General features: G+C 56.8%; 2 protein-coding genes across 5 annotated transcripts in view; both read left to right on the top strand.

Annotated features, from left to right (window-relative positions):
* DGKZ (diacylglycerol kinase zeta) overlaps nucleotides 1-5416 on the top strand; it is a 58870-nt gene extending 53454 nt beyond the window's left edge. For all 4 annotated transcript variants that reach the window (XM_027719570.2, XM_027719571.2, XM_039378299.1 and 1 more), the window contains 3 exons: nucleotides 455-491; nucleotides 781-880; nucleotides 3232-5416. In XM_027719570.2, coding sequence (XP_027575371.2) covers nucleotides 455-491; nucleotides 781-880; nucleotides 3232-3348 — 254 coding nt within the window. In that variant the 3' untranslated portion in view covers nucleotides 3349-5416. The remainder of the gene's footprint in view (nucleotides 1-454; nucleotides 492-780; nucleotides 881-3231) is intronic.
* A 3229-nt stretch (nucleotides 5417-8645) lies between these two features.
* MDK (midkine) lies at nucleotides 8646-13695 on the top strand. The gene is made up of 5 exons (XM_027719587.2): nucleotides 8646-8884; nucleotides 11881-11964; nucleotides 12065-12226; nucleotides 12335-12496; nucleotides 12939-13695. Exons 2-5 carry the CDS (start codon nucleotides 11886-11888, stop codon nucleotides 12962-12964), a joined length of 429 nt encoding a protein of 142 aa, XP_027575388.1. The 5' UTR covers nucleotides 8646-8884; nucleotides 11881-11885; the 3' UTR covers nucleotides 12965-13695.
* The last annotated feature ends 81 nt before the right edge of the window (nucleotides 13696-13776 follow it).

Genomic DNA, 13776 nt, shown 5'->3' with positions numbered 1-13776 from the left:
CTCGGAGGGAGTGCTCCTAGTCTTAGATCCCTTCCCTCTGGGTTTGCTACATCACCCTTCTGGCATCTGTTTGCCAGTACTGGGGTGTCCCCACGGCTGTTCCTGCATCCTGGCAGGACCCAGCATGTCTCTGAGAAACATTTCTCAGTGTCCTGCTTCTGCCGTCGGGGCAGCTGACCTGTTGTTTTTGGCAGCTCCCAATTTTTTCAGCTCCCACTGAAATACAGGCTGCTTTATTTAGATATTTCTCTATAATGAGTCCACAACCAACACTTCCTCCCTGGGATCAACTGGGCTCAGATGCTGTTGCTGACTTGAGTGCTTTGGAGTTGGGACTTTGTCAGGCAGCATGAAAATAGCAGCCTCTATGGAACAATGCAGAATGTGACTAGGGAGTAGGTAGGTCTGTCTCTGCCCTGCAGCGGGTCTCACCCTGCACTCTTTCTTTCCACAGCCCCTTCAGAAATCCTTGATGCCACAGAGGAGGAGAAGTAAGTTGCTGACCAACTTGTGTTACCTGTTGACCAGACCCTCTGCGAGGTGACCGGTCATTTGGGCACTTCAGCTGCCTGTGCTCTAATTACCAGCCATGATTCCCAGTCCATTTTGGACTGACTGCCCCTGTGTATCACCCCCTCTTCTGCCAGGGCTTCCTGGACAAGCACACAACCCACCATCAGCTTCTGCTGCCGCTGAATTGCTGTCTCTCGCTGCCACCTGCATGTGCTGCTTGTCCCCATTTGGGGGGACATCTCACATCTCCCGCTTTCTCCTCCCCAGCGGTGAAACCAGCTTGCACCAGGCTGCAGCCTTACGCCAGCGCACTATCTGCCACTACATCGTGGAGGCCGGGGCTTCGCTCATGAAGACAGACCTGCAGGTGACAGTGGAGGGGGTGGCAGTGGGGCTTTCTGGGGTGACCAGAGGGCTGGCAGGAGCAGGGCCAGCAGGAGAGCAGAGCAAGGGTGCTTTGGGTGGGTGTTTGCCAGCCAGAAAGGACCTGACATGGAGCACACATGCTTGCCCAGCAGAGTCCAGCTACAGAGGGGTTAAATCCCTCTCCTCGCTGCACTTCTCTCCCTGTTGTTTTATTAAATTAGAAGCGAGGGGCTGGAATGTCTCATCCCTGTCTCCCCCTTCCCACCCTCCGGGGTCAGAGCAAGGACATTCTCCCTGCAAGCTCCCTCCCAGCTGCAGGACTCCCCCCACTCTCCCCCACAGGCAGTCATGATGGGGGAGCTGGGAGCTCCTCTCAGTGGGTGAAGCTGGCCCGTGGGGAGCAGGAGCAGGCAGTGGCAGCACTTTCCCTTACATGCTGTGTTAATTGAGCTGTGCCTTGGCATCAGGGAATTGTGCCAGCCCTGGCAGAGATGCTGCAGAAGGAGGGGGGGGGCTTGAGGCCATATTTTGATACAGGAGATTCCTAGGGCTGGCATGCAGCAGAGAGAATGTGGTCAGATCTGTCTGGTGGAGACTTGTAGTGATGGCCTGTAAGAGAAAAGATGTAGAACAAGCCAAGAAGGTCCAATCTGGACAGGTCTGGGGCACAGGTTCAGAGCCCAGCTGAGGGGTGCAAACTTGCTGGAGCTGGTGGAGCTTGGAGGTCAAATTTAGACAATCCCCCTTTGCCAGTGGCCAGGGAGATGCTGTGCAGATAATCTCTGGCTCCCCATCTCTATTCCTTGGTCCTGTCTAAGGCTTAGGCTTTGCACAGCATCCAGAGTGGGGCTGGGCTGGATGGAGACTTGGCTGGCAGAGGCATGAGGAGAGAGCAGATCTGGGGGCACAGCCCCTCTCTGTCCCCAGCCCCCTCATTTGCCTGAAGGAAGGGAACAGCCCCCAGCCGGCCAGCACAAAAGGGAGCCTCACTCAGGCATGCTGCCTGCCCCAGGGAGTGGGCTTGCACGTGCCTGTGCATGTCAGGGTTTGTAGCTGTCTGGGGACCCCTCTGCGCCGCTGCACTGACCTCACATGGGCTCTGGGTCGCAACCTGCCTGCACAGGCAGGACCCACCTCGTTAGAAACTCCGGCGTGAGACCTGTAGCACAGGTTCAGAGTGGGCTGATCCCACTCCCTGCAGTGGTGAGGGAGGCTGAACCTTATCAGTTGGCATGCCTGAGCCCAGCCGGGCAGAGAGGCCCTGGCAGCTCTGGTTTCAGGCTGCAGGCAGCATTGCAGAGGGGCTTCTGCAGGGGGACAGGAAAGAAGCTCAATTCCTCCTCCGTTAAATGAGCGATTGCATTCGGGGGCTGTGGGGAGGAGGTCCCTGAGGAGAGCCAGCACCAAAGCAGAGTGGTCTCCGTCCCCCTGATGGTGTGGCTGCTGGGGGATGTGTGCAGGGCCATGGGGTGTGCCCAGTCTTGGGGCGCACATGCAAAAGAGGGGATTTCTTGGTGCAGCCATGGGTGGGCTTTTGTGGGCAGCCCTATCCAGGCCCAGTGGAGGTTCCACATGTCTGATCATTGTTCCTGATGGAGAAATGTGGCTGTGGGCTGCTCTGGAGGACCAGGCACCCTGCTGCAGCTGCCTGTGGCCTGCTGGGCACTGGGGGATGAATAGGGCAGGCCGAGTGTCCCTTCCAGCCTTGGTTTTCAATGGCAGTGGCAGAGTGCCAGGTTTCTGTGGCTTTTCTCAGTGGCACAGCAGAGCCTGGGCACTTGGTGAGGAGGAGCAAGGGGAGGGAGAGGAGATGGAGCTGGGAGCTGTTAACAGATTTGCTTTTTATGGAGTGCGGGAGTTCATTAGTGGACACAGTCCAGATGGCTGCAATAAGCTGGTGAAATGTGATCCTCCTCTGGGAGCAGGAGCGAGCAGGAGTGCTAGCCAGGCTGAGAGAGAGAAGGGGGGTTGGTATTCCTGGGCATTCCCCAGACATACCCCTCATTCCTCACCCTTTCCCTCCTGCCTCCCCAGCGTAGGGAAAGAGCAGGTCTTGGGGAAGAGCCTTTGTCTCCTCTTGGGTGGCTGGTGATGGCCAGGGTCAGTCTCTGTCCTAGCCATGCCTGGAGCTGATGGCCCTTCAGGGGGCAGTTTCCAGTCCTGCAGCAGTCAGGCTCCTCAGGACCACACTCTCATCCCATGGTGAGCACATGGGCATTTGGCTACCACCTGCCTTGGGGCTTGGCTGCAGGCTCTGCTGGACCCAGTTGCATGGGGGAATGAGGGCACCTTTGGGTGCCAAGGCAGTATTTAGGCAGTGTTTGGCACTGACTTCTTGCCTCCCCTATGCAGGGAGACACCCCAAAGCACCGTGCTGAGAAAGCCAATGACCCTGACTTAGCTGCCTACCTCGAGAACCGACAGCACTACCAGATGATCCAGCGGGAGGACCAGGAGACAGCTGTGTAGTGCTTGGCGTGCCTTAGCCCAAGCCAGCTTGGGTAGGACAAGAGGACAATGCCAACTGACAGAGCTATGAGTCTGGCCCAACCCTCCCTAGATGTCAACCTGGTCCTTGGAGATGGATACAGCAGAGTTCTGCCCCAGGCTGGACTGGGACTCTGTTTATGAGGACAGTGGGTATTTCGGACTTGAAGCCTGATTCTTTGTGCATCCACTCCTTCACCTCTCATTCACCACATTCCCTGCCCTAGATGGGCTCTATCCCCTGGCCATATTGAGGCAAGCCAGGCTGAAACCCCCAGTCACTCTTGTGCACGGGAGTAATGCCAGTGCCCCCTCTGCAGGCTCCTGCCTATGATCCTTGTGGGATATCATTCCTCAGCCCCTCTCTCTGCTGGCAGTGCCCCTCTTTTAGGTGCTTGGCTACGTTCAGGTCCTGTTCCTCCTCTCCTGTCTGGCACAGCTGCAGGAGGCACAGGTTCTGCAGGCAGACAGCAGAGGCCATGAGCCTCAGACTTTGCCACAAGGGAAGCAGCACAACTTGCTGCCCCTGCCTCTTCTGGCTCAGGGTATGGACGGCACAGAGGAAGGCTACCAAGCCGTCCCACCATCCTTCCCTCCACAGGGCTGGGTGGGACAGCTCGCACACCCAGTGTCTGCTGGGCATCTCTCTGTGAGCCTACTGCAGCATGTAGCCATGGTGGAGAGCTACTTGACCCTGAGTAGTGCCTGTGGTGAAGCCTGTTATATTTCCCAAATGCTGACTTGGATTCAGCTTCCCTCCCTGGTTTAGTTTCCCCTTCAATGCTAGTCTGTGCATGGGGCTGGAGGATCAATGCTGGGGTCAGTGCTGCTCTCAGGGATTCCCCCCCATGTCCCTCAACCTGGCAACATGCATCTTCTGAGTCCAAGTCCTGCCATTCCCTAAACTGGGCACAGGACTTTGCAGGGAAAACTTCAGAGCTCACCCAGCCAAGGCACAAAGTCCCTGGGCAGGCCACCAGCTCACTGTCTCCAGTTTTTTCTCCAGAACAAGGAACCTGGGAAGCATATGGGCTCCCAGCCCTGAGTCGCGCCTGCAGGGGGGCCTGCCATGGAGCATGAGGCACCACAACCCATCTCCCCTGCAGTGGACACTTGATGCAGAGGCATCAAGCCAGCCTTTCAGCAAGGCTTTTAGAGAACTGGCATTCTCTGAGACCAGGAGGTACCAGCAGAGGAGGAAAGCTATTAGCTCTGGGCCTGGCAAACCTGCTTGGCACTTTCAGGTGGGCAGCGAAGTGGGTTGCTGTTCACAGCTTGGATTCTGGGAAAGGATACTGCTGCTGCCGCGTGGGGTCTGTACAGTCCCTCTGCACTTACACCCAGCTGCGCCCACTGGGTAGTGCCAGATGGCACCATTTGAATCTCCTAATACCAATACCAAAAAAAGGTGATTATACCACAGAGAACCAGAATACTCTTCAGGTTTTTTGGCCAGGAGAGTTCCCTTTGAGGATGGGGGATACTGTAGTGGGGAACAGAGGCAGAGGGCAGTGCAGAGTGGCAGGGGCTAGTGGCACTGGCAGTTAATAATGTTTGCATCTTAATGCATTCAGAGTTGGGATGCAGGCCAGTGACAAAAAAGGCACTGTCACCTTCTCAGAGGTCCACACTACTGCTCTCCCAGATGGGACACCCAGCTTGGCCCAGAGGCATCTACAGCGCCAGCTTCTCCCTTTCTCCCTTATAGTTTTTGTACAGGTAGTTGAGAGACACACTGTCCCCCTCCCCACCTGGCCCCTCCGTGCATGCGTGAGCTGAGTTGCTGTGCAATTCCAAGCCTGCTGGTATTTTGAAGACGGAGGGGGCGTTGGTTGCCCTGCTCACTGAGGGCAGGAGTTCTGTGCAATACCTGGGTCTGTGTTTCCTAGATGCTGTTGTAGGATTGTATTTTTGTAACTCCGTGAGGATGCTGGCTCCAGCAGGTCCAGGGCCTGGCACAAGCCTGTGTTCCCATTGCTTTTCAACTTTGACTGTTTGGATGTTGTTGTTTCTTGCCATTGAAATAAAGAGATTGATGTTTTAGTTCCCATCTCCTGCTGCATCTGCAAGAATCCTTAGGGTACTGCACCAGTGATGCCTTGCACAGCTCAAACAAGGTCATACCCCAAGGCCCCTACCCCCATCCTAACCTGGGGGGTACTCTTGGGTGTTCCCTGTGGGCCCAGGTCCTTGTCCACTTCCCTGCACAGCATCCCTCTGGAACTTTGCTGGATATGGGGTCTTTGTCCCTAGGGACCTTCTCCCCCGTTCTGTGTCATACATCAATACTCGGTGTAACACAGAACAGGGAGAAAGTGCACTGCCATTCCAAGTGATCCAGAAGGGCTTGGAATTGTGAGTTAGGAGCAGGCAGCCTGCTATTGCTCCCTGGGGCAAAGGCAGCAGCCCCAGCGGCTGCCCTGCCCTGCCCTGTGCAGCCCACAGCAATCGGTGGGTGGTGGGTACTACAGTGGCATCCAGCCTCCAATTTAAAACCATTTGTTGGCCTTTTTTTGTGGTGAGCTGTCCCTAGCCATGCTGCTCTGCAGGAGATGAGCCTGCTAGGGGCTATTCCTATTGTTTTCCCACTGGTCCTGTGTCCAGTGCTGAGCACTGAGGGCAGGGATTATCTCTCCCACCAGCCGCTCCGGTGGGAGGACTGCTCTCCAATTACAAAAGCAGAGGATTAGGGACACTTCTGCTTCCAGCCCCAGACTCATAAGGATGACTGCAGCCAGCACCATCTCTCCTGCATAGTTTCCTTTGGAGAAGGGATGTAATCACTTTGGCTGGCGGTGTGCTGATGATGGAGCCAGAGATGGACATGGTGGGTGATGAGGAGCTATACTGGTACCTTGAACTGGGATTCCTGAGGGCAGTTTGGCAGCCTGCCTGGAGCTCCTGCTGCCCCCTCTCTGCTTGGAGAAGCAGCCTCCTTCCCCGGCTGCATTGCCCCTTCCACCCCTCTGCCTCTCTTTATGATCTTCAACCTTTCAGCTTCTGCCCAGAGCTAACAGTGGGGATCTGTAGCAGGTATAAGGCACACCAAATTGTCCTGGTCTCCCCTGGGACCCGGCCTACATGCAACTGGGAGGAGGGGGCCCAATCTGCTTCAGTGCCCAGACCCCAACACTTGGCCTATGTCTCAACAGTGAGGATTGTCAGTAACCATGGCAATTACTTTTGCACCTGACCCAGTGTCAGGTATATGGTGGGGAAGAGGAGCTGTAACATAATCACTGTGATGAGGGGTGTTAGGAAAGGGGCAGTGTAGCTTTGGGGCAGAGGGCCTTGGTATCTCCCCTTTCTCCCTTTTAGTCAGGTGTTGGAGGTTTGGAGGTCTGTCTGCCCTCCTGTGGGATGGAAACACACCTGGGGATATATACACAGGGTGCATGGGCGCAGGCTGGAGAAGGCCATGCAGGCAAGCTGGGATGACAGCAGTTGGCTCTGTTAATGATTACCTGCCACACACCTCGACAAGGAAAACGTTGTCCCTCTCCAATGTGCAGCAGTGCTGCACCGTGCACTATCAGTTTCCCAAGGAGCAGGCTTTGACCAAAGATGGAATGTTCAAAGCAGAGCTGACATGCCATGAATTAGCTTGTGACATTTTTAGAGGTAAAAAGCTTGAGTAATTGCGGGGAAATGCACCTGGTTTGGTCACACTCCCTCTTTTTCCTCCTTCCCTCAGCATGAGGCCCCTTCTGCAAACAAAGCCTGCTGCTTGTTTGAGCTGGGGAAGGAGCCACTTCCCCCACATCCCTCAGAAAGGGCCCAAAGGGATCAAGCACAGGCACTGCTGAGACTGATGTGCACCAATGCATCCCTGCTCTCCTGCATGGCCAGCACTTGTCTCCTGGTCTCCAGCCCAAGAAGGCAACAGGAGGGGATTGGGAATGGCTGGAAATGGAAGGAGTGAAAGTTTGCACAGGATTTCACCATACCTTATGCTGCTCTGCCCTGGGGACCCCAGCGAGATCTCCAGCTCCTGGCCAGAGACAGCTGAAGAAAAGCAGCATTGCTCACTCCACATCTAGTTCTTTAAGGTTTCTACCAGGCCCTGGTTTGCTCATCACATTCCCATAACTCAGACTTGCAAACGTGATGCACACCTAACTCCTTCCCCATCTTTTTTACAGTGAAGTTTTTCTTGGCAGCTTTCTTCAGCTTTAGTTTAAAGGCCCAGCAATTGGGGGAGGCTGTTGGCCTTGATACCTGCCCAGCTGTCAGGATCCATTTCTGCATCCTGGCCTCAAACGTACAGCCCAGCATGTCCAGACCCCTCACCACCCAGAGCAGTACCTGTTGCTGTGTATGCAGCAGGCAGGGGAGATTCCATGTTCCCACATTTGCCAGCCTCCTCAAAACCTCTGCAGATGTTCAGGAAACTGCTGGCAGGGTGTGAGTTAAATGCACTGATCTCTCGAGAAGAGAGTTGGTTTCAAAGCAGCTCATAAAAACCAGCCCCTCCTGCCCTGCAACCCCGCCTGTGCCAGTCCTGCTTTCAGCAACCTTCTTCCAGAATAAGGATGGCAAAACGGCTCCATTCCCCACCACAGCCCAATTCTTCTGGCATGACACTCGCCTTTCTGACTGCTAACTCCAGAGGAAAATTGGCTTGGCCCCTGCCTCAGCTCACCTCCTAAGAAAAGGGGGCAGATGTGGGGAAGGGAGCAGTCATGTCGGCAAGGTCCTTTTCATCCCCCACCAGCAGTCTGATACCGCAGCTTGGTCCAAGGAGAAGGGCTGCAGCATGGCTGAGCTGGGGACCGGCAGGCAGGTCACAAGGGATGGTCTGGAGAGATGCTTGGGCCAGCATGTTAGTGATGTGCTGCTTTGGGTACTGAGCAACTACCTCCCCCCCAGTGCCCTCCCACGAGGGGCAGAGCAAGCAGGGAGAGACCATGAAAGGTCGGTCCATCGATGCCAGTGACCTTGATGGGGAAAGAGGCATCTACGGAGCTGGCAGAAACACGGTGTGGTTCCCTTCACTCCACCGAGGTCCCAGGACCACCTTCCAGCGTGTATCAGAGCGGCAGCCCCCAGGAGAGACCCTAACCGGCTGTTCAGCTGTGCACCCCTTCGGCCACTCAGTGATATTGGGGTGCGTGGTAAGCTGAACCCTCGCAGCTTCCCTGGTACCGCGCAGTGGCTGCGAGTGGGAGAGCACTGCGTTAAGGTGAGACCGGGCAGGGGGCAGGGGCCGTGCCCTGCGGGACCTGACGCCCCCGGGCCCAGCACACCCCCCAGACCAGCGAGCCACCGCCTGCCCGCGTTCCCCCCTCCCCGCCGGCCGAGGGGCCAGCCTGCCCCCTCCGCCGCCCTGCCTTTCTGCCTGCCGGGGGGGCTAGGGGGGCAGAGGAGGAGCTTGCGAAAAGTTTTGGGCTAAAAACCCACCGTTTTGCTGCCAGCCGAGCCCGACGTCAGGGGCCGCTGTGCGCTGCGCAGGGATCCGCACGCGGCCGGCACACAAAGGCAGCAGCTCGGCACCGCGCTGCTCCGCTCCGCACCGCAGGTGAGTGTGGCCCCCCAGCCCCAGCACTCGGGGTCGGGCCCCCACCCCAAGCCCCCGTGGACGGCGGCACTGCCCGCCCGACGCCGCGGAGATGGGCGCCTTCGGGGAGGCGAGAGGCGACTTCCCCCTCACCTCCCCAGCGAGGCGGCAGTAATCCAGGCTGAGGGTTCCCCGCAGGGGGAAGGGGCTTTGCCTTGGTGGAGAACACAGTCCTGCCTGGTGAGGAGCTGCAGAAAAGGGCGATTGGGGCAGGGGTGCCGGGGGCGGCGTACCCTGGGGTGCGGGATCGCCTGCGAGAACTGGGAAAGAGCCCGGAGATGCAGGAGGATGGAGTTTAGGAGGGACTCAGGGCACCTGGAGAGCAGACGGGTTGAAGCAGTGGCCTGGTGTCTTAGCCCCAGTCCTCTTGGGAAGCACCCCACTGTCTCTCGGGGAGAGCTCAGCTGGTGGGAGATGCACCGACTGGAGCTTGGGGAGCTGCCCCGGAGCGGGGCTCGGCCACTGCCGGCCTCTCCGGGGGCCGAGGGGAAAGGGTTGTGCTGGGGCCACGCACAACATCTACTCTGGTGTGGGAGCAAAGAGCAGAGGTGCTCCCCTCTCTGCCCCTAGTGCACGGGCAGAACATTTTCTCCCTGGAGCACCTTCTCCTCCCGCGAGCTGAAGGTGAGGCCGCCTGCTGGAAAACCCCAGAGCCCCCCGGGTCTGCTCCCCTCAGCACCTCCAGCAGAACCTCCTGATCATGCTAAGGCCTTGGCTCACGAGGAGAAGCTCAGTCTCCCCTTTCCTGGCAGCAGGGAGCTTCATGTTTTCTGTGTGCTTGGCACTCCAGGCCACAGGCTCCCCGAGCGCTGGGCTTCCCAAGTGCTGGGCTCCCTGCCCAGAGCAGCTCAGCCCGCGGAGGCAGGACCACAGTCCCGTGCCCACCTCTGCTAGAGCCATCTGCAATTTAAGCCCAGCCAAGAGGTCCCACTGCTGGAAAAGGGACTGCAAGGGGTCTTGCAAGCCCAGCAGCTGCCATGCTACCTGGAGTGCATCGGGGCAGTAGCGAGGGGAGAGGAGCTGGGGAGGGTGTGTGGCCTGCATTAGGAAAAGCCAGTGGCACTATCTGGCCCTGCGTAGTGTTCAGAAGGGATCAGGCTATTTGGAAAACCAGTTGGAAAACTGCACTCGCTTTCCCTTGTGAATGCATTAGGATGAGCCATGACTGAAGATCTCAGCAGACTTTTGCCTGGAAGATGTGATGTGCCAGGCAGAGCCTGGGAGCAGATCCAGTAGCTGTAGCTGGTCTGCCCTCAGAGTGCCCTTTCTCACATCCCTCTGCACACATGGGCAGGGCCCCACAGCACCCAGAGGGAGCAGACGGTGTCCATGCCTGGAAAGGAGGCAGGGGTGAGCATGGCAGCTAGGGCTGTCTGCCCTGGGGGCTTGAAGGCTTTGTCTGAAGGGCCAGAGCAGAAGGCACTGGGCTAGGAAGTAGGTGCAAGGAGCACAGGGAAATGCTCTGCAGCCAAGTATGGAAGAAGTTTGCAGAGAACCTGAAACCAGAGAGATGCTGTGAATATGTGCAGATGTCAGAGGTGCTGCCCTATAAGAGATGCTGCCCTATAAGAGCTGCTGCAGAAAGCAGGACAGCTGTGTCTGTAACAGCTCAGCTCCAGCCTTGTCATCTATAACCAACCCATCTGGGCTGAGCTCTTGTCCTCTTTGAAGGCAGGTGGGTGGGAACAGAGCTGAGCCAAGCTGTGCTTGGCAGGATGGCTCTCAGCCCGGCTGGGTGAGGGGGAAGGCAGATCTCACCCTTGTGACTGTGCCCTTAGCCAGCCAGTCTGTGTAATTCCCTGTGACAGTTCAATGCAGAGCGAAGCCGGCAGCTTGGCAGCGGATGCATGAAAGGTGAGTGCACTGGAGCCTGAATAATGTGGGATGCTGCTCTCTCTGGCACACTGCCTGGGGAGCCTGGGGGCAGGGAGCAAACACTGACCCCAGGTTCTTCCCTGCACTGATGTCCTCTTGGGCCTGCAGTTCACCCTGTCCTCTAGAGGCCAGTCCTGCCAAGCGCATCAAGCCCATTGTAGAGCCAGGGCAGGTGCGATTTATTTTCTGGCTGGCTGCTGCCGCACAGATATGGGTGGCATCCTAGAGGACTTTGGTGGAGCAGGGAAGGGGATGCCAGCTCTGCACATATGCACAAGCTGGGACACCAGTGTTACCAGCAGCATCCCACAGAGTCTCATGGTGGCAGCTGGAGGGGAGCTGTCACCTGTTCCAAGGCCACCAGGGCAGGGGGTTGAGGGCAGGGTCCCAGGAGTCAAACCCTTAAGTGTGTGCACCCTTGTCCCCAACATGCTCCCAAGTGCATGCACACCTGTGCACCCCCCTGCATGCATAGGTGGCACCAGCAGTGGGCTCTGCACTCCCACTCCATCCCTCCAACAAGCTCCCACACTGCTTTTTTTGGTGTTTAATCCATTGGTTTAACTCTCAGACCCTGCCTGGCAGCAAGTTTGTTTTTCCCAGGCTTTTTTCTTTTCCCCCTGGCATCCTCTGGAACTGGAGAAAGGTATTATGGGGGCTGTGCCCCCTGGCCCTGGACAGCCTGCTGGGTGCTCAATAAAGAATCCACAGGCACCCAACTTTAGGACCTTCCCCAGCTGCTGTGTGGAGTGTGGGGGTCCCCATGGAGAGCATTTCAACCACACACAGGGCAATGAGGGGGCTGCAAGGATGGGAACAATCTTTCAGCCCTCTAGCTCTCTGGTGGGAGGCACTTACTGAGCTACACAATCAACCTTCCTGTTGCAATTAATGCACATATTCTAATGGGTGGCAATGAGCAGGGCACAGGGGTGTACACACACACGTAGAGGGGGGTGTGTGCAATGGAGGCAGCTGCTGTCTTACCCCCGCGCAGGCTGCCCACAACCCACTATGCCCTCTGCTCGACACCACATTGCACCCCAACCTCCCACCCACCTCACCCTCTCCCTCCTTCCCAGGCAGGATGCAGGTTCGAGGCCTCCTCCTCCTCCTGGTACTGATCCTGCTGGCTGCCACCACTGAGGCTGGCAAAACCAAGAAAGGTGAGGGGGCAGCCTGGGGCAGGGAGCCAGTCGGGTGGGGGCAGCCTGGGGCGTGCTCTTCTGTCCTTGCAGAGAGCACCCACTCCTCTTTTCCTCACAGAGAAAGCAAAGAAGGATGGCTCCAAGTGTGAGGATTGGCGCTGGGGACCTTGTGTTCCCAACAGTAAGGACTGTGGCCTGGGCTACCGTGAGGGAACTTGCAAAGATGAGAGCAAGAAGCTCAAGTGCAAGATCCCCTGCAACTGGAAGAAGAAATTTGGAGGTGGGTACATGGAGGTAGGGTGGCTGGGGACCATGCTGGGGCAGGTGATGGGAGCTGATGCCCGCACCAGGTCCTAAATAGCTCTGATGCCTGTCCCCTCTCATCCAGCTGACTGCAAGTACAAGTTTGAGAGCTGGGGAGGGTGTAGTGCTCAGACAGGCTTGAAGACTCGCTCAGGCATCCTGAAGAAAGCCCTGTACAATGCCCAGTGTGAGGAGATCGTCTCTGTGACCAAGCCCTGCTCTTCCAAGATCAAGTCAAAGTCCAAAGGTCAGTTCTCACTACTCCTGTCCCTAGAAGGGTCCTGCTGGGACCCTAGGCAAGGGTTTTTCAGAGATATCTTGGCCCATTGGAGTTGAGCTTTGCTGGTGGTGCGGGGGATTACATAGGTTGTTCTTTCCTTTGCAGCTGCACACATGACAACCCCAAAGTGCAGCTGCTGGCTGGGTGGGATGCAAGTGCTGCTAGGAAAAACCCCGGTCCCCCCGCAAGTCACTGCCAGTTTTGGTGGGATGGGGATCCCCTGCTCTCCTCCCTGGGACTAGTGAAAAACATGGTTTTACATGGTGGGTGGCCTCCTGCCAGGATGTGTCAGCCGCTGTGCTGTGCCATGCTGGCTGTGCTGGCTACATTTCTACCACAGCTCTGTCTGGGGCACCAGTGACTTCCAGCAGATACACTAACTCTTGTCTCCTGCGCTTCTCGAATGCAGCAAAGAAAGGCAAGGGGAAGGACTAGAACAGGAAGCCATCATCTTCATCGGCCCCTAAACATCGTACCTACAGGACTGGATGCCCAGCTGCAGCTGGCCCATGCTACAGTCTTCCTTCTCCTCTCCTTCCTCCTTTCCATGACCTCCTGTTTCTCTGAGATGCCTTGTTTTAATCATTAGTGTTGTAGAGAGCAAACCCATCCACCCATCCTGCAGGAGAGGCTGCTTCCGTCCTTGCCACCCCACTGCCACTGCCAATGCCTCTCACTCATCTTCTCTCAGCTTGTGTTGGGGTTCATGGGATGCGCCCAGAGAGCTGGGATGGGAACACACATTTTTCCACCCTCCAGCACAAATGAGTTGCCTTTAGCACATCCTTTGGCAAGTCCAGGAGCCTTATTGTTCCTCCACCAGCTACCAGTGACAGAGGGAAGGGGTGGGTGTTGAATGCCAGAGTAACTCTATTACTCCTGCCCCTTACTCACTTGAGGACTGCTCTCAGCTCAGGAGGCTTATTCTAGCATCCCTTTGGCTAGGGCACAAGTTACCTGCAGCTGAGGTAAACACAACCATCACCCCCAGGAACCACTGTGTCTCCTCTCTATCCCTTCTAACCATGTGTGTTCACACTAGGGCTGCAGCCCCTCTGCCTTTGCCACACCAACACTGGTGCTGGGTGGGAGCTCTCACTCCTTCTGGAAATGGGGTTTGTTTTCTTTTCCAATAAAAATCTTTTTTTAAAAAGTATCAGAACCAACCTGTTGACCCCATGAAGTGCTGCTGTGCTGGAAACCCCAGCAAACCCCAGCTTTGCTGGCCACACCAGGACCACCAGTGA

This window comes from Pipra filicauda, unplaced genomic scaffold (genome assembly GCF_003945595.2).
Source record: "Pipra filicauda isolate LSUMZ 115617 unplaced genomic scaffold, ASM394559v2 scaffold133_size2016399_pilon, whole genome shotgun sequence".
NCBI classification, from domain to species: Eukaryota; Metazoa; Chordata; class Aves; order Passeriformes; family Pipridae; genus Pipra; species Pipra filicauda.
This window is presented reverse-complemented; position numbering and strand designations above follow the sequence as displayed.

Excerpts from the sequence above, each read along its gene's own strand:
- MDK (XM_027719587.2), top strand. The coding sequence starts at position 11,886 with ATGCAGGTTCGAGGCCTCCTCCTCCTCCTGGTACTGATCCTGCTGGCT. Across the intron at positions 11,965-12,064 it reads GGCTGGCAAAACCAAGAAAG|AGAAAGCAAAGAAGGATGGC; the intron begins GTGAGGGGGCAG and ends TTTTCCTCACAG. Across the intron at positions 12,497-12,938 it reads GATCAAGTCAAAGTCCAAAG|CAAAGAAAGGCAAGGGGAAG; the intron begins GTCAGTTCTCAC and ends TCTCGAATGCAG.